The 23582-nt window shown below is 44.0% G+C and overlaps 1 protein-coding gene across 1 annotated transcript in view; it reads right to left on the bottom strand.

Annotated features, from left to right (window-relative positions):
* Window positions 1-415: 415 nt before the first annotated feature.
* Window positions 416-23582, bottom strand: part of uvrag (UV radiation resistance associated gene) — an 85542-nt gene continuing 62375 nt past the window's right edge. The window contains exons 13-14 of the mRNA XM_048234452.1: window positions 11587-11678; window positions 416-2362 (exon numbers count right to left, since the gene is read on the bottom strand). Coding sequence (XP_048090409.1) covers window positions 1522-2362; window positions 11587-11678 — 933 coding nt within the window. The 3' untranslated portion in view covers window positions 416-1521. The remainder of the gene's footprint in view (window positions 2363-11586; window positions 11679-23582) is intronic.

Here is a 23582-nt window from a genome sequence, read left to right on the forward strand (position 1 = left end):
TGTGTAAAATATGGAAAGTGTTTTCTGCTCTGCTGCCCGCTAATGAACTGAGTCCACCCGCATGTCTGACCCCAGACAAGGGTGTTGTCGTCCGATACGGCTGATGACAGACACGCCCACGTCACTTTCCTGCTCTGCTCCTTCTCCGTATCTCTGTACGTGTCCAAAAGACCCTACACCCCTATTTCCCCAGTCATTCACACTGGGACTGACAACCACCCAGCTTAGATAGAGCACTGTAAAGACACAAGATGTCAACATATTCAAAATTATGCATCTACTGGCAATGTATGCATATGCAAACACACACACATGTGCACATCAATCATCATTCGCAAATGTACAAATGAAAACATGACAACAAATGGGCGACGAAAGCTTTGCTTAAGGGAGGACACAATTGCAATTAGGACTGTGGTATTTAATAATAAAAGATGCTCAGATATAAAACTATATGTACAATGTCATATAATCATTCATGAACACCATATTCCTGGCAACGTCATATTTAAATACATATAGATCGCTGAAACCACAGTACTCAGTCTCAATCACACATTCGAATATGTGTGGGTTCTCTCCAGTTCTTCATGCGTGTGCCTGTGAAGGTGTCACACCGCTATCTTTCATTAATGTCGGAGCAAATCAACTGCTTGAGAGAGCTGCCTTGCATACTGAGGGAAGGTTCCCCGTGACTGAAATGGCCCAGACTCAAAGCAACATTGTGGGGATCATGGAAGTCATGATTATGGGAGATGATAAAGACAAAATTAAATGTTGGTTTTCATTTTCATGGCCATAATTAGGCTAGCACTAGTTATCTGCTATAAAGGGCTTATGTGGCAAACTGTACCAATTCATTGTTTTCATTTAAAAAAAAGAAAAGAACAAAAATGAAAAGGGCATATACAAAGAAAATAAACAATAATCTTATCCCTGATGAATGTAGTTGAAAAAGAGGTGTGCTATTTTCCAACATAATTTAACATACAACCACCCCACCGCCTTCCTCTGGATCTACAGGGTTTCTGAGTAGTCTTACAGACTATAGAGTCATTTAGAGATTCCATGGCCACAGACCTTCATGTTCCACTGCGGCTTCAGGGAGATGGACACGGATGTGCAGCTTCCTGGAATCTCCCGCCATGTCTACCCAGCCATTTCTGACCACCCTGGAGCTCCTTTCTGCGGTTGCACTTCTCCTGCATGGGCATGGACTCTGGGACGGACTGGAGTCTGGTTCGGAGGCCGACTCTGACCGCTCCACTATCAGGATTCCCTCCCCAGACCCCCTGAATCTTGCACCCAGAAATGACAGCCAGCAGGCCTTTCAGCATCATTACTTTTAATATAATTTCAATGATTATAGAAATGCTTAAAGAAGTGCAAATTGGTCAGATATGTCTTAGTAGTGTCATATATATATATACTTTACATATATATGATCATGTGGTATGGTGTCAGTCTTTCTGCGGGTTCCCCCAGGACATGACCTCTACAGCTGCTTAGGCTCTGGGCCGGTCACTTGTCCGAGTTCTTGCGCGGCCGTCGGAAGCTGGGCATGTTCTCGTTGAGCGCATAGATGCGGCGGGAGAACTCCTCCAGGCCGGCCGTGTCCAGCTCTCCCAGCACCTGGTCATCGCACTCCACGGCTACCGCGTGTTCCACGGGGATGTTACCCCCGGGGAAGTCCTCCAGCCGGCCGCCCAGGCTCAGGCCGAGCCCCATGCTCAGCCCCATGCCCAGCCCCAGGGCCTCTGTGCCCATGATCTCCTCCGCCCGCTCCACCGAGCAGCACATCTCTGCTGCCGGGGCAGGTGCTGCCGCCGCCAGGCCATCCCCGAGCAGCGCCGAACCGTTCATGGTGCCTGGGTGCTGCTGCTGCTGCTGCTGGGTGACCGTCTCCTCAGTCGCCGTGGCAACCTGATGTTGTTGGGTGGTGGACGCCATGGAGTCGTCGGCGGAGGCGGTCGACTCTGACTGGGAACGAGACTTCTCCAGATCGGCCTCCGCCCCTGCTGCCTCCTGGGCGTCCGGCTCGGCCGCCACGGGCTGGGCCTCCAACGTTTCGGCCAGATCGATGGCCGGCTCTAAGGAGGGGGACAATTCCTGGTCAGGGTCGTCGGAGGCGGCTGCCAGTGGGTTGGGGATGGTGGCGGTGGTGGGCTGGGCCATGGTGGTGTCGTAGCTGGACGGCGGGCTCTGGTACTTGGGCTTGTCGGCCTCGGAGCCAGCCCGCTTGCGGAGTGCCCGGTCGGGGGAGCCATCCAAGTCAGGCGGCGAGGGCATGTCAGAGGCCATGGACACACTCAGCTGGGACTTGATGGGCACAGGGATGGACGAGGACACCTGGTACCGGTCACTAGGAGAAGGCAGAGAAAGATAGAGTGATAGAGAGGAGGGGTGGAGAGAAGGAGAGGGAGAAAGACTCCTTAAAGAGTTCTTTAAGCAAATATAGGTAAATAGCCTAACACAGAGTAAATGCATCTACACTCAAAATCACATCCTTATCATACAGAAAGGGCAGAAAATAAGCTAACATAGGGAAGTGACAGGCAGAACTAGAGGATCAGAGAGGGACTAGGACAGAGCCAGCACCTGGGGATCATTATCTCTCCAGACAGCCATTGGGACACTGTTCTAAGCCTGGCCTTGCTCGTGTCTAATGGTGCACATTCACGCTAAAGACTTGTAGCCACTCGGGGGGTAGCCCCCTGCCTGGACCCTGTACAGACACGATGAAGGTCACAGAAGTTCTCCTTCATTACTATTCCATGGTCTCCTGCTGATGAGGTCATACATACTGGACATGAAAGGAGCTTCCTTTCAGAGCCACTTATGGTGCAGGAGATCTATGGACCTTGATTAATTGGAAAGAGTTATGTCTTTAACTTTGTCTTCTGTTTGACCAGAGGGCCTGTTCGTTTGGAAGGCATTCAAAGTAAAAAGGTTTCATGAGAGTCTTTTGTCTTGAAAATTCACAAGGAAAAGATCATTAACTTCGCCAGTACACAATCAGGATCAATATCTATGATGGGGTTGCTCATAAACCACAGGCAATATGAAAAATAACTGTGTAATAGTAACTCGTTTGCATGGAAATATAATAAGGCTTATAAGGGTTCTTATGAACAAAAAATGATGCCTTCTTGTACTGCTGTTTCCTATTTGAACAGGGAATTTGCCATTAATAAAAACGAACTAGATTTCCAAGGGATCGTTGTGTTTTCAGTTACATAAAAAATACAAGATATTTCACAAGAAGCAAATCAGAAAAAAAAATATCAAACCATAACTTCACAAACCATGTAATGGTCTTGGAAAAAACAGAATGGGATGGGTATTAAAGATGACTTCAAAGACGACACAGCGTTTAATTTACGACCAGCCAGAGATCATCCTCGAGGAGAGAAAGCCACGGATGTGAAAACAGTCAGATAAACAGCAATTGCTGCGTCCGTCCCTTTGCCAGTAACCAGAGACAATCACAAACACGCTACTCAAAGGGATGCCCGGGAACTCATCGAGTCTGAGAGGCCAAGGCCAATTAAGCCTGCCTAATTTGGACCCGACAGCATTTTGGAGAAGGGCCCCCAAGTGGAAACATATGGCTACAGACGAGAAGCTTTTCAAGGTCTCCGTTGTTGTCTTTTTTCTGTTCTGTGAAAATTAGGTATTTATAGCAATCCATTTTTAAAATGGAGGGGGGGGGAAAGGATCACTCTAAACATGCATCAAATCATGTTTGGCTAAACAAAAGTCCCTGCAAGGAAACTAAATGTGTATGTTGGCGGACACACTGTGCGCGAATGCAGGCGTGCGTGTGTGGTGTGTGTGTGTGTGTGTATGTGTGTGTGTGATAAAAAGTGGACGTGAACAGTAACTGTGTGTGTTAGTATGTGTACTGCAGAAGGAGAGGGAGGTGTTTAGGGCTGGGAGCATACGAATGCCAGACAAACCTCCCCGAGTTGTCATAACATTTTTCACGCAGCACATTTTCTCTGCTGGCCTCTACACATTGCTTTTTATTATTGCCAATTTGGCTGCTCGGAGCTCCGTCTCTGGTTCTGATGTCTCGAGAGTAGGGGGAGAAATGGACCCGCTCAGTGAGCTCTTTGTTCCCCAGTGACAAACTTAGAATCAGGGGAGAAAACAGAAAACAAGACCCATTTGCAGCGCAAATCGCCACACATCACCTTTAGGGAAATGAGATCAGGACATCATTCTACAAAACAAGTTTACCTGAGATGTCACCTAAACAAGCTAGCCACAGGACAAAACAACGGACTCTTACAATCCACACTTTGAACAAGTATAGAAAAGTCTGGATCCTTCACCACAGAGTGACTGCTTCCAGAGCGGGGATCAACAGAGTGCCCGTGATACACAGTTTTAGGGCACACAGGTGGCTACAGATTTATACGCTGTCATAACTGTCCTCTCTTCTCCCCCAACTCCCAGCATGCTCCTGGTGTGAGGGGCATGGAGAGCAGTGGGGTCTCTGTCCACCCCCCTCTCTCTCTGCTCCACCAGACAAACAACCTGTTGGGCTCTGCCCAGACCATTACATGCACTCCTGGACGCTCATAGGTGGCTTAAACTCATATTCCCTCCCTTCTCTTCTCTCCTTCTCTTTCAAAACAGTATTTTTTCACTGGGAAAAGGGCATACTTCCCTCTCTCCTGTTCCCAGTATTAGCGCCTGATATTCCAAACAGTCTTGGAATTTTACTAAACAAAATATTTCCAATGTCTCCGGTCCGGCTTGTCTCAAATTCAAGGCATAAGTCAACTTTAGATCCAGATCCTGTCGTGGGAGGGGTGGTTTTAGGTCGGAGTTGGTGGGCCAAAACAAACAACGAGAGATAAGATTGGGGCTTTGATGTGACTGTATTGGCAAGTCTCCCTTCTTTTCTCTTCTACACTCTACACATAGGTAGACGTTTCGCCTCCAAAAAAAACCTTCAGACCGCAACCAGGCTTCCAGAGAGAGAGAGAGAGAGAAAGAAAGAAGAGAGAGAGAGGGCTGGAAATAATAAGCTGTATCCTTGTCAGATCTCTGCCAGTCGGAGAGCAGCACATCTCCACAGCCGCAGCCAAGAACCTTTTTAAATACCGTTTCAACTATCCGGCTCTGTGGCAAATTCACAAGACGGAAAAGCATGACGTTGGGCCTTCTAATGCCTTAGTCTCACTGTGAAGTTCCAGCACATGTATTAAAAGATGAAACTGAAAGTGACACACGTCTCGGTGCGGCGTAGAGCGGGTTTCTCCGGGTCAGAACGTGTAGAATGGTGCTCGGCGAGGACCTCTGATTAATTGGGGAGAGTGCAGCACCGGGCCGCTGGAACGCTCCTCCAGATGTGAGCGTAGAGCAGTGAGCACGTCCATGCAGTGGCCTCTGGGACCACTTCATTGCTCAGGATGCAAATCTAACAAGACAGCTCCACAGATCCCGCCTGATTCACCACACGGTCCAGTGTGTGTGTGTGTGCGTGTGTCAGGCAATGTACTATACATATGCATGAATATACATGTAAGGTATGTGCATATGGTATGTCCGCTTATCATCACTTTCAGCCCAATTTATACTTTGTATCCAGATACTGTACAACACTGATAGAACATAAAATAGAGACATGACGATTTAGAATTGATCAGTCTTGAAACTTGGAACAGAGCAGGAAATGACTTAATATTTTAATCTCGCATGTAAGTCAGAAATATATTTCAATGCACTGCTGGTAGGCTATGTAGGAAACAATGTTCATGACGGGTTTTTTTGCGGATAATGTGGTCAGAAAAGAGCAAGAACAATGGGCGGCGGTGAAAACGAGACAGTGAGAGAGAAGGTGATGAGATCGTCCAGCAGCGTTCCCCAGGATTCCAGATGCTATCTGCGCTGTGTTCTCCAGGGAATCTTCCAAACCTGGGAGCACAGCGAGATTCCGTTCCAGGGCGCTGTGTCTAATCATCCCGCTCTATCCCAGAGGCCTCCGTTTTTACCCCTCTCTCCATGTGATCTGCTGGGAGGGTGGTTACAAAACAGGGAACTCCTGCCAAGGTGTTGGGGCCACAACAAGGAGCCAGTTTTAACGCACAACTTGACTCCTTTTCACGAACCCTGCAGGCTGTTTGAGTTTCTCAGGAGAAATTATGATCTCATGTTCTCAATGTTGCTTTTGGTTGCTCCATGTTTGTCTTGAGCCTCCTCTACTTCTCCCTGCTCCATCTGATTGTGATGTTCTGCCACCATTCTGCTTGGCTTCTTCAGCATCTAAAACATCATCACTTCTTAACAGCCGCTGCTCTATATTGACCATGTCTCTCTCTCTCTGTCACACACACACACAAATTCTAAGACTAAAAGCTTTCTTCAGAAGAGTTTTTCATTGAAGTTTTCATTTAATTTAGATTACAACTAAGACTTAATCCTTGTCTGGGACACTGGCCCTAAATGTTTCTGACTACAGCTACCAGGAGTCCCATTGACCTCTGTCAACCGTCCAAACTCTTAAAAAACAAAATAAACTTAAAAGGAACCGTATGTAAGAAATGTACTTCAATCAATCATAAAATGGCCCTGATATGTCACTAGACATTAAGAAATCATGTTCATTTCAAATACTTATATCACTGACAACAGTAGTCCGGCTAGGATATTGTCATTTAAAAAGTGAAGTTGCAGCCCTCAACTGATGTTGTGTTTTGGCCTCATGCGCAACCCTCCACCTACCTGCTAATCAAGAAGTCAGTAGTGTTTCGGCATCCGAGTTGGCAACCTCGAGTCAAGGGCCCCCCCCCCTACAGTACAGTACAGTACTCTACAGTAATTTGAAAGTGATTGCAGTACCAGTTTTGGCCACAATCTTACATATGGTTCCTTTAAAAACACCTACCTGAAAAAAAACACAGACCACACATGTGGTCAACAATCCCCGACCCACTTTGTTCACATGCAGGCATGGAGAACCTCAAAGCCTTTCTTCTCCTCCATATCAAATTAATAGGCTAATCTCCTTGTCTAACAGATCCCTTTAACACTCCTCCTCCCCCTCCTCAGCAGCACAGAGCAGGCCGCCAGTGGAGAGAGCGCTCCGTGTGTTGAATTGGCCATAAAACGAAGAGTTAGAGAGGGAATGCACAGTGGGGTGCAGGTATGGGAGTTCACAGGCGCTCCGACCTGGGCCCCGCAGCCGCCCCTGGGCAGCCCTTAAGGCCTGCCTGCATCCTTTCCTCTCCTCTCCTCTCCCCACCTCAGCCTCTTCACGGGGTAACTCCCTGCAGTCATGCATTTCTTTATGCTTCCATATTTCACGGATCTGGCCTGGCCCCCGATGCTGGAAACACTATCTGAATTGAGACTGTTTGAGAGGGGGAGCATGGAGTGGAAGAGATATTGTCGCTTTGGATCGCGAGGGGAGGGATGGAGGAGGTTGGGGTTGGGGGGCTGGTGAAAGGCACTACAAGCCGTCTGCAGCCAACATCAACAAAAATTCATGTGTTTACTCCATAATTCACTGCTCGGGGTTGACGATGGAGATAAGGTTTCTTCCTGTTAAGAGGAGCTAAGAGGGATCTTCTGTTGCAGGTCATGGGGGACATCTGCAAGGGACAAGGCGAGAGTAAAAAAAACATTTGCACATAGTGTACCTCCCATTAACAAGATTTATTGGTGAGTGGCGTTTTGGGCTTCAAGCTGTTTCCCAGAGGAAGGTGTTCCCTACTGCTACTAAATCCTTTTTGTCTAGCTGCAACTGACTGGTTTGATCACACAACCCCATTATGCATTCCTTTCTTCTTCTGAAATGTTTAAATAGCATGGCTACTTTAAATACATATTTGGTTTCATAATCCTATTCCACAACAAACAGACAGCACATACTTGTTCCAGCATTAAAGCTCGCCTCAGGGTTAGGATTAAGATGATTTACGAGGACTATATGGGGTTAAACATTGATAATACATACTGTAGTAAGCAATTTACAATTATTGAAACGGACTACTTGTGCTCTTGCATAAACGAAAATAATAAAACTGAATACCTTCAGCATTCTTCCATCTTTTAAGGCTGTTTACACGTGGCAGGCTTTTTCATAAACGGACATTTCACCATCTCCGTTTTCAAAAATAACATTGTGCACACCTGTCAGTTTTCAGAAAAGTTTTCATTTACACTAACCCGGGTATATGCCATCAAGAGCATGGCAAACCTGTACGTGGCAGTGTAACGAGAAGCTTAAGCCCACGTTAGCCAATCAGAATCCCGAAAATAGCAACAACAGCAACGAATCACTTCCTCTTTCTCTTTTTAACTGACTAAAAATCTCCACCTCGTCACATAAATCTCAGTTTGTACCTGTTTAGACGCAAATGAGCAATTGGAGTTTTCCCAAAAAAACGATCAGCCCGGAGTTTTTAAAAACTCCGTTTGCGGGGGTTAAAACCTCCGTTTGCGTTTAAATGACAGGGTCACACACAGAACAATATCACTGTTTGCATCGTTTTCGTTGTCGTCTAAACACCACCTAAAACACATTCATTTCTCCTATCAGTGTCTGGTTCAAGTTACAAGATTTTATGATATACTGACCAGCCAAATTAATCATGTTTATTCCTATCTTTTCAAGGCACAATAATCATGTCCATTCCTGGAGTTATGATATCTCTTGATGTGACTGCAGTACTGGCCAGGTGGGTTCTGAGGTGAGGTTCCCCACTTCCCTGTAAAGCATTTTGAGGGCCTGGGAAAGGGCTCTATAAATGCGATGTGTTGCTGTTATTTTGGTTTCATTTGGCGGATAAAGAATACCAATAGCAGCACACATGTCCTTAAGCACACATCTGATATCAAAATATTGACTGAAGCAGCAGCAGCTGTACGCATTTAGATTATATTTCCTAAATAAAAAAAACATTATGTGTCATTCATTTGTTAAATGTACATCATTTAAAATGTTTATAAAATTGGTTGGGAATTTTCAGCTCACAACATTGTGACATATTATCCATGCGGTCACATATTTATACGCCTATAGTTTCTATGTGCTTTTCAATCTGTTCCTAGAGGGTTTCTGGTTGAAACGTTCCAAACCAATGCAGAAACTTTTAAATGAAAATTAATCGGACTAACGGTAACGGTCTACAAAATATTGATTTTAAGACTATTTTTTTTTTTTCGTCCCCAAGTTACCATTAGCTCAATGTTGTTTTCTGTGCCACTGGAAATGCCTTTTGTTTATGCAATTTAAAGGGTCTATACTTTTCAGCCTTTTTGTAAGGAGGCGTGTTGAGTAACAGACTGTAGAGTGGGAGAGTCGAAATGGGATAGTTCACGCTTTCTACTCCTCATACTTTCATTTAGACCTTCAAAGAACTCATTGCAAATCTCAGAGTTCATGACTTTATTTTCTCTCTAACCAAGTTACTTCACCCATCAGCTTTCCTTTTTATTTCATTTCAAGGCTGCAACCAGATCCGTCAGTATGGAGTGAAACTGCCCATAACTACGCTAATTCACCACAGCGTCCATTTGTCACCGCACCACACCTGAAATCTATTAATTATAACCATGACTGATCCCACAACAACTTTCATTCAAAACCGCACCTTCCCTCTGATGTTTGTGTTTGGATACTTTTATCAGGTAACAGTGCACTGAGTATTTCTTTGACCTTTTATTTATTTATTCGATGCTAATTCATTGCTTTAAAACATGGACAAATCACTTGACATTTTTTCAATAATACTTGGATGCCTTTTCCATCTAGTGTGCGGTAAGTAGGAGTTCTCCATGTTTTGCATTTTCCAGTCTGTTAATGTGGCTGATGTGGGATGTGAGGAGGAGAGAGGGCAGCCGGAATCTGGATGTTCACGGTTCTCTCCGAGCTCGGCTGTGGCTCCGAGCGCAGCCGTGTGATCGCTACACTTCCACTTCCTCTTTAGCCTTCCTGTCTGTACCTGGGCCACAGGTCACGGGGGTCAAGCTTTCATCTGGTCCACCTTAAGGACTTCCACAATCCATTAGAGGTAACTTTCACAGAGGCATTAGGAATCGTTTTTTTTATCTCCTTTTTCTTGTTGCATGGATTGGTTCCTTTATAAAAACAATGTTTATTGAATTAAACAGTGCAGTAAACTGGCCTGTGGCTGACCCCAAGATACCCCGCTTGAATGAATAGAAGAAGCTTCCCTCTCACAGACCTGACGAGTCAAGAGAGAGGAAAGCTCTGGGAACATTAATGAATCCTTTCGGAGTGTGTCTGTCAGAGCATTGTATTAATTCTGAGTGTTGTGGTCAGCGAGCATAAAATGTCATACTCCAGAGGACAATATATACAGTATGGGCCTCACACTTGGAAACACACTGCCAACAGTTCGTCCCCTGCTACTCTCAGATCTATTCACCTTGAAGGAACATTCCTTTAAAACACAATTAAGGATAGGACCACAGAGAGTTCATGTCCTTAACCCTTGTGTTATCCTCAAATCTTACCGACACTCTTTATCCTTGGGGTCAATTTGACCCCAGCTAAATAAACCCTCAGAAAATGATTAATATTGTTACCCAGTTTTTTTGTGACAGGTACTTAACAAGAGTGTAATAACCACCATCAAAAGCCCTACAAAACAATCCCACCCCCCACAACCCTTTATGAACCTTGGAACCCTGGCTGGCAATATTTGTGTCAAATATTCATGTATCCTATGTTTCATACAGCTGGGGTCAAACTGACCCCAAGGAACATCAATGTACAAAATATTTGTACAGGACATTGAAAACAAATTATTGTACAGATTTCATGCTAACTCTGTTGTACCATTCAATTGAGGAAAAGTCATGAAACATGAAGCAAAAAATTAAAAAATGAACCATATATTTTATGACGTTAAACGTTGCTTGGGGTCAAATTGACCCCAAGGATAACATGAGGGTTAACTGTGGAGCAGAAACTCAAATATTTACTCCACATTTGACAGTTTTATACACATAAAACATTTAAGCTGACATTTTTAATGAACTGTACCATGTGCAGGCCATAAATATAAAACAGTGTAGAGTATTATCCTTCATTTCAAGGAATTGGTTTGTTTGTGAGTGGCAAGTTGTTTTCATCAATCACCCAGACCATAGGTGGAGTCCAAATGTTACTTCCTAAAAACATGTTGTGCTGCAGTTGACCTTACCACATATTACTCATAGATGTAATCCTTCATTACCCAACCATGAAAAGCTTGTGTTGGTTTTTCAAACAACCCATGACCTGGGTTAGCAAGACTGACTCACCATGGACCTCTGTCTAATACAGACATTCTTTTTCTATTTCTCAGATAATTAGTTAACACAACCACACAAAACATTTTTGGATGGTGATGTCTTATTTCTATGCTCTTTGTGATTACCTTGTTGCGTTACCATTACTGACTTAAGTGAATTCTCAGGCTGATTTTCATTCACAGTCATTTGCGCTGCCTTTTATGTTCAATGATGAAAAAGAAGATTATTTTACCAAGTTCACCATTTTAGCTCTTGGGTTTTTGGTCAGTGTCAAATCTTCACACCCTTGTTGAAGCAGGCAACACTCACCAACGAACCAGCAGCCCATGTTCCAGAAAGTTTTTCAAGTTGGGTAGCGTTTGTCTAAGGTCTGGAGTGGAGAGACCGTGTTGATACCTCAACTGGGGAGACAAACAGAAAAACAAAACAGAGGAAAACATTTTTAGGGTTGAATATAACTGAATCCCTTCCAGTAAGGTTTCATCACCCTGGTGAAAAAACACCACAGGGACAGCTCTGCACTAGCCACATCACAGGCCTCGAGCCAACAACTGGAAGAGCTTGTCCACTTCTTAAGTCTTTTTGTAAAATAAAACACAGATAAACTATAATGGCACTTTTGTTTTGCAGTTTTTCACACCATTGTTTCCAGTTGATTAAGATCAGACTGCTTTCTGTTGAAATCGTACATTTTGACAAGAGAAGATCGAAGCTGGATCCACCTGCCGGCCCAAAACATCGCCAAGACATGCAGGTCATGAGCGTCCAAATTCTTATTTTCACACGGGTCAGTGTTCCACCAACAATCACATCCCACATACTTAGTAGACTGTGTTCAATAAAACAGACACAAATGGACTACATCACACATCATCAATTTAATCTTTGACTTCAGTATTCTATGGAATATGCCAGAGTGCCAGCGAGAGAAAGAAAGAAAGAAAGAAATAAAGAAAGAGAGAAGGAGAGACATGGGGAGAGATAGTGGGAACGGAAAAGAGGAAGAGAGAAAGGAATGGTGTGGTGGAGAGAGAGAGAGAGAGAGAGAGAGAAAGAGAGAGAGAGAGAGAGAGAGAGAGAGAGAGAGAGAGAGAGATCTGGGATTTCACTCTTCCTGTCAGGCTCCTGAATCATTCATTCACCTCCAGGCAGTAGGGGTAATCTCCAAAAGTCCAAAAGAGAATAGTGATAGAGAGATAGATAGATAGATAGATAGATAGATAGATAGATAGATAGATAGATAGATAGATAGATAGATCCATCTTCAAATGGTGTTTTTTAGGGGTTTTTTTTATTTTTTAAGTTCATCCAAAATCGTTTAAGTGGTTCATCAAGTTGTAACAGGGTAAACGTCACTTCTGCATTCGCTTCGCGACCCTCTATCGGCTATAACCGCACTATGTAAGTTTGCCAGATTGAGTAGCGGATCTGTAGTTCGATGGAATGAGACATAAGAAACTACAAATTTGACTTGCATCTGATGTCGCAATACATCATACTACCATAAAATCATGCAACTTTCTCTACCTTGTCTGTGGACATTGTTAATTGCAAAGCCAGTGCTGGATAAACAAATAGCGTGCGTGTGACAGAGGGAAAGTTCTTTGGTGTTGCTTTAATAGGACAGTGAAGATGAAGAGAAAATGAGTGGGAGAGGGATGGGAGTAGGATCGGGACATGGCACTGGACCAGAATGGAACCTGGGTCTCTGAACTTGCACCTCAGCTCCCCTAGAAAACTCCATCAAGCAGCGTGGGCAGAGACTTTCTACAGTAATGAGGAGACACAGCACTCCAAAAATCCTCCATAGAAATGCATGGGGTTAGTTTGTAACGCTAATATGGCAGTTGTCTACATAGATCCCGCCCCTTCCGCGGCAAAAAAGTCGACTTGTGAATACATTGTGCCTAGCATGTGGTGTGTTGTGAACACGTCGTGCCAATCATGTGTTGTGATCTCACCGCTGGAGCAAGGTTAGTGTTGTGATGCCTTGCACACACGAATTTCTGCCAAAATAGATGCCCGATAAGTAAGGCTGGGACAACGCGTCGACGTAATCAATGACGTCAACGCAAAAAATATGTTGACGCAAAATATGCGCGTCGATTCGTCAGACCCAAAACACCCGCCATAGTGTAGTAGCAACGCGAGTGGGTAAATAGCAAGCATATAACGCGTGCCGCCAAATATTTTTAATTTTACACCTTCAATGTTTCCCATACGTTGACTAATCTCTGGAGGGGTACCACGAAATCAAAACGGCCGTCACACATTGATGTTCTATGTTGTACTATTTAAATTAAAGATGAGATAAAATCCTTTCATTGAGCTGCGTGTTTTACGCACACAGCCTTTCCTTGCCCCGTCCGCTCTCTCATAACGAGCCCGCTGCCCCTCCTCTGCATGTGCATTTAACAAAATATTCATTCATGATTGTTGAAGGATTGTTGTTGCCACATAGAAACATTGCATAGAACATGGCTGGCTAAATTGCTATTAAATCCGCTTAGCATCGTGACCATGCTGCACAAATTTGTTCAAAACTGCTGCATTAAAGTTAACTCTGCTAAGGTCTTATCCAGGGTTGCCAACTTTGGGCATTTGGCTGGAGTGACATTTTCCCTAAACCTAATTTTAAAAATGTCTGTCACCTGATTTTTTGCTATGTACAGTATAATCCCTGATTTATGTTTTTTTATTTAAAAAAAACCTAATAGAATGGAAAAGTTTCTTCAAAATGTAAAATTAAATTATTGATTGCACTTGAAAACAAGACCAGTGTTTTAACCCCGTGGCATGGAAGGATTATGAGCCACTGGGCCCCTGGGCACAGACATGAAAAGGGCCCCCCTGCCCACCTGAAAAAGGTAGTAGCTCAGTAGAAAAAAATGAAAAATAACCCCTTAAATGAGGACTTCTGGCTAGTTTTGTGGAAAGAAATGGACAGATTGAGACGTATGAATGTGTGTATGAGTGTACATATGTATCAAGGATGGAAATAGCCTAAAATATTTTTTCCACCTACCATTGTGGCTGGTGGATTCCAAAGTCTACCAGCAACTAGAGATACAGTATGAACATTTGATGAAAAATCATGACCAAAATGATCACGGTTATTGGTATTATTGCAATATGATTAAAATGTGCTGACTTTTTTTCTAAACCTACCATCAATGTTGGACAGAACTCATAATTGGCCTGCCCTTCATGCCCAGTAGCAACAAATCTAAAGGTCAACAGAACAGATAGTGTCATAAAAGTGGTGTGGCTCCTTTAAGACCCAATCCACTGGTGTGAGTTCTGGAGCCATCCAACTTTATCTAACTCTATACTATCCTACATCATCTGATTTTAATATTATGTCTAGGCTATATTTAACATTTATTTTCTATTTGGCCTGTTATGAAACTATGCATTGACCAATATAAGCACACTTTTTTAAGACACTTAAATACATGCAATGCTTAGCATTTTGTGAAAACAAATCATTATGGCTACATCGACAAACTCTTAGCCATGAGCTGTATCCTCTGATTTTAATATTTAGGCCTACACATATGTAGGTATTTAAGCACAGCTCAGTTTTAAGACACTTAAAGCCCAAAATTGGAGACCATATAGAAATTTGCTACCATTTCAAAACCGGATTACTCTGGAACGGCTTATTTTACAGGGGATTGCATTACACCTTTGTGTTTGGTAAGGTCTGCCGTTTATTCTGGTTTACGGTTTGTCATGTGTGGAACGAAAAGTTTGTAAAATATTCCTCCTATATGAATTGAAATGAGCGCAGAGCTATAGTAGCCTAATATGATTATTTCTTGAAAGTTCATTTTTTCGCGAACCGTTTATCGCAGCATAACAGTCAGCGAATCAACAATCAGAGAAAACTGTGCTGAGAACATTGTAGGCGGATATTAGACCTACCTGCTGTTGGTCTAGACATATGTATGCCTTAAACTCGTATCCTGTCATTTAGAAACAATGCTGTGGTCTAGTCTAGTCATCAACAAAAAATGAACGGATTGCAAAAAAAAAAGAATGGATTTGGCGTGACATTTCTTGAGTGTGCGTGAGAGCGTGAGATTGGTGCTGAAAGCGTGAGTGTCACGCCAGATGCGTGAGAGTTGGCAACCCTGTCTTATCACAACATAGTACATTGAGGAGACTAAACTAAGTTATGCAATGAAGCAGCATCTCAAAGCTAACGTTAGAGTACTGTTTTGATGTCGAGTTTAGCATGCTTACTTACAGCTGCTTGTCAATTTCGTTACTCATGCAGGGCTCATTTTATTGACTCTGACACTGAATGTATGCAAAATCTCGATGTAAATGGAAAAGTGTTTTCCAAGACTTAAAAGTGAGAAGTACGGAACGTTATTTTGTACTAACTAGGCTATGTATGAATTGCATCCACACACATCAGCAGCCTTTTAACTGTGTTGTTAGTGTTACAATTGCAAGGGTTTCCTCACGAACTCTTAAAGTGACAGGCACTCAGTTACTACTGCACTTTGTTGAATGCTACCTCTGACTAAGAATGCATTACTTTGCACTTGTATAGTCTTTTACTTTAAAAAATTTAAGAGCAAGCAACATATATTGCAATGTTAAGGAATTCATGTTTTTCCATTCAGATATGTAAATCAACATGCATAAATTGCTATTAGTCAATTAATGGGGAGATAATCAATAATCGAATCGAAATCGAATCGGATTGAAAAAATGAATTGTTAGATTAATCGATGCATTGAAAAAATAATCGCTAGATTAATCGTTTAAAAAATAATCGTTTATCCCAGCCCTACCGATAAGTGCCCAAAAAGCGTTACAATATGCCCGCCGAGTGGAGGCACTTGCTTAAAAAGACTTTGCCGTGGGTCACTCAGTGAGGACATGCTATGTACACACACTGAAGCTTTTTTTTTTTTTTTTAACCAGCCGATTAAAATCTAAAGACATCTGGCACAGGTTTCTTCCTTAATGTGAAGCTCTTTCTCCATGTTTGAAAAGAGGACTTTTGACAGATTTAATTATCAGTTCAGAGAGGTTAGTGGAGTAGGGGAGGAGACGCCTGATTAGTGATAAGCAACACACACACACGCACCCCCACCTACCCACACCACACCACACACACACACAGCTGCAGTGTATATCTTTTTGTGTATTCCCCGTTGACAATGTTTTTTTTTTCCTGTTAATAAAGCTTAACTGAACTGAAAACACTCAAGAGACAGAGAATGAGAATTGTACTCTACACACCTGGAGTTGGAGCAGAAACTAAAACTGCCCCAATACCAGAGACATGAAACCCATCCTGCTGCTCCATCAGTGCACACGCACACGCCAACTCGGGGGTGTAGTCCTGAAACTACGTCAGAAAGTCCAACCATACTTCATTCTCACCGTCCTCAACGCACAAATATGATGTTCATCATCAATGTTGCCATCACAGACCAAACATGGCAGCTAACTCGGCTCATGACACACGCACACACACTCCCTCACACACCTGTCAAACGTTTTAACGTCACCCGGGTCCCTCCCAGACCAGCTAAATCTTCCCTGACAGAGGTAATCCCTCGAGAGAAGCGCCACAGCCCGCGCACAGAGACTATCCATCACAAGGGTCTGAAGAGGTGAGACAGGCACAATCTGTCCAGCGTAATCCCCCGGGTCACTTAATTCGCACGTCTTCATTGTTCAAGATTGATTGCTCTGGCCTGGCCAGTGAGGTAATGGGAAGCAGGTGACTGTGATGGGAGCAGACATGGCTGCAGCCGCCGCACGGAGAGTTCCAATTGGTGGATCCAGCACCACACATCCTTACTGCACCCTTGTGATATAACATCCTGCAGATCTCTAATGAAACCAGACAGACAGGGAGATAAGGTGATGTGATGATCGCACATAGACTCAACAGGTTAGGACAAGGTTTCAGGAAGACCAGAGGTGATGACACCAGGCTTTCATTCCCTGGAAACATACTTCAATAACAAGTTTAACTAAAAGTATAACTTTCCCAGTAACAGAAGTCACCTTGAATGAATACAATTGTAAATAAATGTGTGGGATTAGTGAGCAGGCCCAAAACCTCAAGTCCCTGCTAATGAGGTCGTAGGTCATGATGAGTGAGCTATAAAAATCTGTATGCGGAGGTGTGTGGTGTTTGAACTGAAAACATCACAGATGGGGTTGAGGCCAAGTACTGAGAAGCACTGAGGACTAGACTTGAAGGCAGCTTTCTTTTTTGTCAACCTGGAAAAAAGGCCAGCCAGGATAGGTTTGACAGCAGGTGTGTGTGTGTGTGTGTGTGTGTGTGTGTGTGTGTGTGTGTGTGTGTGTGTGTGTGTGTACGTCTAAGAGGACACTGGTTCTGTATGTGTACAATAGATGAAGAGAAAGAGGGCTTTGGTGTGCGTGTGTAAGTGGGAGAAGAGAGACAGAGAGTGCACATACTGTACACTCGGGGTGTGTGTGTGTGTGTTTGAGTTCTATTCCTGTCCATCTCTCCTGAGGGCCGCTGAACGGTCGGGAAGGGCTGGTGTGTGTGTGTGTGTGTGTGTGTGTGTGTGTGTGTGTGTGTGTGTGTGTGTGTGTGTGTGCCTCTCTCTCTGGGCTGCGCGGACCGATGCTGGGCGCTCCTGGGGTTTATCAAATGCAGATCGCTTTCACAGCGGCAGGGCAGCCAGCCAAGGCGCTACCGGTGATGAAATGGCCAATGTTGCGCCCAAATAACACTGCCATTCATTCAGGAAATAAAAGTAAACCTTTTGGGCCCCAAGCGCAGATGATGAGGCAGGGTTGGTGTCCACACACACACCGCAAGGAAAAGGGTTTTAAGGCCTGGGCCAAGATCAATACCCGCCAATAGAATATGATTGGGATGTACCACCTAAACCTGGCAGAGGGCCTAAATAATGCTTGTAGAAAAAAAAAAATATTCTGAAGGGGTCCTCTATGACAAAGATGATGATTAGATCTAAATCAGGGGAAAGGTTTCAGGCAGCTCTGAAATGGCAAGACCAAAAGAAAATGCCTCAAGCTCTTCCCTGCCCTATCTTGATGGAAAGTCTTTATGTGGTGAGACTGGATTTGTGTATATATAATGATCCATCATGTATATGATTACATACCACACGTCCAGTTGTTTCAAATATACAGTCACATTCTACATGAGCTTTTCGAGGGTAATAGTCACAGAGGCGAAGGCAAGTTCTTCATGATGTCATTCATTTCAAGCACAACTATAGATAGAGATGACTACCCTGTTCTGATTTAAAGCAATGATCCATATCTCTTCCAGAGATCCAAAACAGACCACAGCTAATTCGCAAATATTTCAGACATTTCTGTTCCATGAGCCTGTTTGAGATTTGGCTTGCCTAGCTCTTGTGCACAGCAGTGCACAATTACAATTGCAAATGTGCTGTGCAATGAGAGCCTTGTGTCACTTTCAGTTAAGAACAACAACGCTGCTTCAAGCACAAGGACACAAACCTAACACAACAAACAGTTGTGGCTCTTCCAAAAACGACCTCACAATAGCTACATGCATCATGCATTTCTTCAGTGTGCTCGTGTGCAAGTGGTTTTTTTTTTTCCCTGACAAAACCTCTGGAACGGAGCACCTCAGGGCAAGCTCTGGATAAGCAACAGAACAGAAATCATACATATCATCGCAGTCATTGTCAGGTCCTGTATAAGCATAACAAGCAGCACTGTTTGCTGCCTGTGAGTCTCACTTTAACTAAATCACCAGGAACGAAAATGGCACTGGCATCATAACAATTAAATTACAAAGCAGAATTTCAAATATGTGGGATGCCACCATTGTGGGGCAGCTGTGGCCCACTGGTCAACACTTCGGACTTGTAACCAGAGGGTTGCCGGTTCGATCCCCCGACCAGTAGGCACGGCTGAAGTGCCCTTGAGCAAGGTACCTATCCCCTCACTGCTCCCTGAGCGCCGCTGATGTTGCAGGCAGCTCACTGCACCGGGATTAGTGTGTGCTTCACCTCACTGTGTGTTCACTGTGTGCTGAGTGTGTTTCACTAATTCACGGATTGGGATAAATGCAGAGACCAAATTTCCCTCACGGGATCAAAAGAGTATATATACTTATACCAAAAGATATGTCTTGAAAGAAGACACACCAGCATCTGAATGAAATGCATACTGAAATATATAATAACAGCCTAAAGTTCCTGTAAATATTATAACACTTTTTTTTATTTGTTTATATAGTACTTCTATCAGGAAATATAAAAATAACTTGAAAAGGCTGTATATCACACAGACGTACGCACTAGACTGCTGTCCAGTGAGTCTGGGTGTTTTGAGCCAGATTGCGAGTGGCATTCCATACGGACCGGGCTTGCTAATGAAGCGGCCCCTATTCAACATGAGCTCATTTGACGAGCGGTTTGTCAGCACCAGAGTCAGGACAGTTCAGCTCACCGGAGTTATTAGCAACACTTGACAACCTATTTGACCAGACAGGGAAGTGGGAGTGTGGGTGGAGAGGGGAGGAAAAACAGTACCAGGGAACACTGCAACGCTGTGTGGAGGTTTTCAGCACCACACTTTTTGGCAGTCAAATATTTCAAACCTCTAGAATTCAAAACACAAACCGCTTTTCAGCATCATATCATCAATCCTCTCGACAAACCCTGATGGCAATGATGATAATCTCATAAAGCCGTAACAACAATGACAACGATGAATTAACCTTAGGCAGTGGATATGCGGGCCTAGGGAGGTATTATCTTATGATAATCGTCTGAAGAATCAGCCAAAGGGATCTCTGTTCCTCAGGTTCTTGGTAGAGCAAGGTGCTAATAAAATCAGAGTGTCTACCATATCAACAAATGTAAATACATACATACTGCAGATTGGCAGGTAGCCAAAACATTGACGTGAGTGACGCAGTTTGAAGGTGACTTGAGAGAATGATGGTGAGGACAACCAGTGGAGTGCTTAGAACTGGTTTAGAACACTAGAAATGAAGACGATAATGGAACTGTAATGCATGTTTTTCCCTTTACAGTTTCCTTTTACATTTACACTGGCTCCAATCAAAAGCTTCTATCCAAAACCCTGTTCACTGTTTGCCTGAACACTCTCTGGCTCAGAGTAATTCTCCTCTCTTCTCATCTCCTCCCCTCTGCTCTGCTCCCTTCTCCTCTCCCCGCGGAGGGTAATCAGGGGGCCTTGGTCATGCAGCATCAGGTGGACCTGACGGGGGCCTCTCTGATGGGGTCCCTGGGCAGTGGGTGCGCCCCGGTCCGGTTCTCATGGAGGGCCCAAACATGCTCAGAACACAAAAACGAATGTGCTGCTGGGCAATCCCCATTCAGAAATACACGGCAAGACAACATGCAACCAATTTTGGCAGATGCTACACAGAGACACAGTTGCACACGAAGCAACAGCCGAGGAAAAATTATTCTTCACAGAGAGAGAAAATAATGTGCAAGCCAGTGCAGCATTGCACCCCACACTGGATATGCATACTGCGTGTCAACGCTTTTCACAAAATTACAGTAAAGGTACGTCATCTAGCAAAAGCCTCCACCCAACTAATGTATCCTTTTCTAACACGGAAATTACAGTATTTGATTCATTCGTACTTAAAGGCCTCGCACATGCTATAATTAATCTAATAATAATGATTAAAAAAATAAATAAACTTTGGTGCAAATGCAAGGAGTATTGTCTGGCCAGAGCTGTGCGTTTGGACTGAGAGCTGATGGGTGTGGGACACGTGGGCCGCGTGGATCGCTGCCTGTGCCTGTCTGCTTAATGCAGGTGCATCTGTTCTCAAGCCCGTCTCCTTCTGTCTTTCCACTAATATCTCATACATGGAAAGCAGGCCCATATGTTGTGCTGATAAACCAGACTGTGTCCCTATCATTAGCTGTGCGTGTGTGTGTGTGTGTGTGTGTGTGTTTTTCTTTAAGTTTCCGCTGCCGCTGCCAAAGTCCATTGAAATGACCCCGAGGCCGAGGTGCTTGGCAAAGCAAATCCAGAAACCTGCATATGTAAATGGACACAACGAGAAATTAATGACTAAACTGTCAAAGTTATCATGGGGAAATCCATGCATTTGTGTGTGTGTGTGTGTGTGTGTGTGTGTGTGTGTGTGTGTGTGTGCGCATTGTGAAGGTAGAGTTTGACTGGAGAGTAGGGAATGTTATAGTTAAAAAAAAATTAGAACAAAAGATACACAAGCAAATAAATGAATCAAGAACGAAAGGAAGAAGAAAACAGAGCAAGAAACAAGTCAGCCTTTAAAATATGCATGAAAAGGCAAGTATGGCTCGGACCATTCCCAGGACCTAAACTCCACGGCCTACGCTGGACAGCCCAAGCCTTTATCAAGCCAACTGGCTTCTGAAACTCACAGGCCTTGCTTGTAATTGTGCCCCTCCATGGTTTCGAAAGCCTACTGGCTTGCTACTGGCTAGCAAGCTAACAAAATCAGCAATGCAAACAGCAGTATGAACTGCGGCCCTGGAGACACCGCACAGGTTTTAATGGTCAGACTCCTGCCCAAGGCAGTTCTAGTCTGTGAACGTCCAACCTTGGTAGGAGAGGTATGCATAATAATCACATTATAGTATTTCTTTTTTTCCCCCCATTTTCTTTGTAACATTAACATAGAATTGCTCCAAAACTGTCACGCTTTCCACCTGTATGAAACATTAACACCTTTCCAAGATTTTTTGTGACATTAACAAAGCAGTCCCTACATGGCCTCCACCAAAATCCCCTTAACACCAACAGCTGCCAGAGCTCTCCACCTGTTTTGAAATCGACACAAGCCACAGCCCATTTCAGATGTGATGAATTACTGTACAAAGGCAAGTCAGGTTAAGTCCAGCTGAGTCGGCCTCCTGCACGAGAAGTATTCATAGCAAACAGGAAAAGTGAATATTTACAGTCACCTTGAGGTTGCATACACAGGTTCTATTCAACCCTTTGATATCAACGCTCGCTAGGACCCGTCAAAGGGATTTGTACAGAACATCAACAGGTTTCACCAGGCAATGGCATTGATACAGGTGAAGGAGGAGAAATATTGGTTTTGAAACATTGAATGAGGGATTAAGAGGAAACCGGGTGAGTGGGTTTGTGCACCAGAAGAGAACTGAGGTGCGTTCAAATTCGCAAACATACAGTTTGCGAATGTTTGCAAACAGTTTTCCGTTAGCCTTAAGTTTTTGGCGAACGTTTGCGAAATGTGATGTGAATGTGAATTCATAGAATCCCATTACTACCTACTACCAATACAAATGACCAAGTCTGGATAATTCCATTTCGTTGACATTCATTAACTCAGAGGGCAACTTCACCTACCGTGACTAACTGCACATTATCACTCTGTGTGCTCTTTAGACATCAAACCTATGACCAAGGGGTCAGGCCCTTGTTTTAAGCGCTTATGTCGGATGCAGACCCAAAGAGACTAGCAAAGATGTACTGACGAGATGGGATCAATCATGTCAACGAAACTTGTAATGATCGCGGGTGAAATAACTGTTGGCAACAAACAATGGCCACTGCAATAGCATTAGTATGACACTGAATAATGAGACGTCTGTTAATGGCATGGTATTTATGATGAAGTCTCAGGTACGCTTGCTTGGTTGATTTTTCCCAGTTCATTTGAGGCATTTCTGCTAAGGCAGGAGTAGCGTTAAGGAATGTGTCCATAGCACTTCATCAGCTTCGGTCTCTGTTTCTGAAAACAGGTAGTGCAGCTTTGGTGGGTAGGTGGTCGTTGAAACGAGATCAGGGAGCCATTTACAGACAGGTTCACCACACCCTCATCTCTAAAACATGGCCACACACACACACACACACACCTCTACTTTAGGGCAATCAGTTCCAGAACTAGGTAGCTCAGGGTGTCCCCTACAATTGTCCCAGTGAAGAGTGTCATTGTTCACCCCCTCCCTCAGCACCCCCACCCCCAAAAACGCCTCTCCGCTGTGTCGCCCTCTGTGTCCGACGCATGATAATTTGTCACAGGTGGGGCACCGCGGCTCCTCGGGCTGCCAACGGCCTCTAATTCAAACCACCTTTGGCCCACTGCTTACCCGGGCTAGGCACTTTACTGAGTGTCATGTGGCTGCCAAATGCAGTCAACATATTTACATAATTACGAAAGGGCCTTGCTGAGACAAATGGGAAATTTAATTAGAAGACCACCATTGGCAGGAGCCAAATTATTTTCCCCCTCCCTCCCTCTCTCCCACTCTCACTGTGGGACACATGTTCTTGGTCAGGCCAGCACTTGG

The sequence above is a fragment of the Alosa alosa genome, chromosome 2, assembly GCF_017589495.1.
Source record: "Alosa alosa isolate M-15738 ecotype Scorff River chromosome 2, AALO_Geno_1.1, whole genome shotgun sequence".
Classification (NCBI taxonomy): Eukaryota; Metazoa; Chordata; class Actinopteri; order Clupeiformes; family Clupeidae; genus Alosa; species Alosa alosa.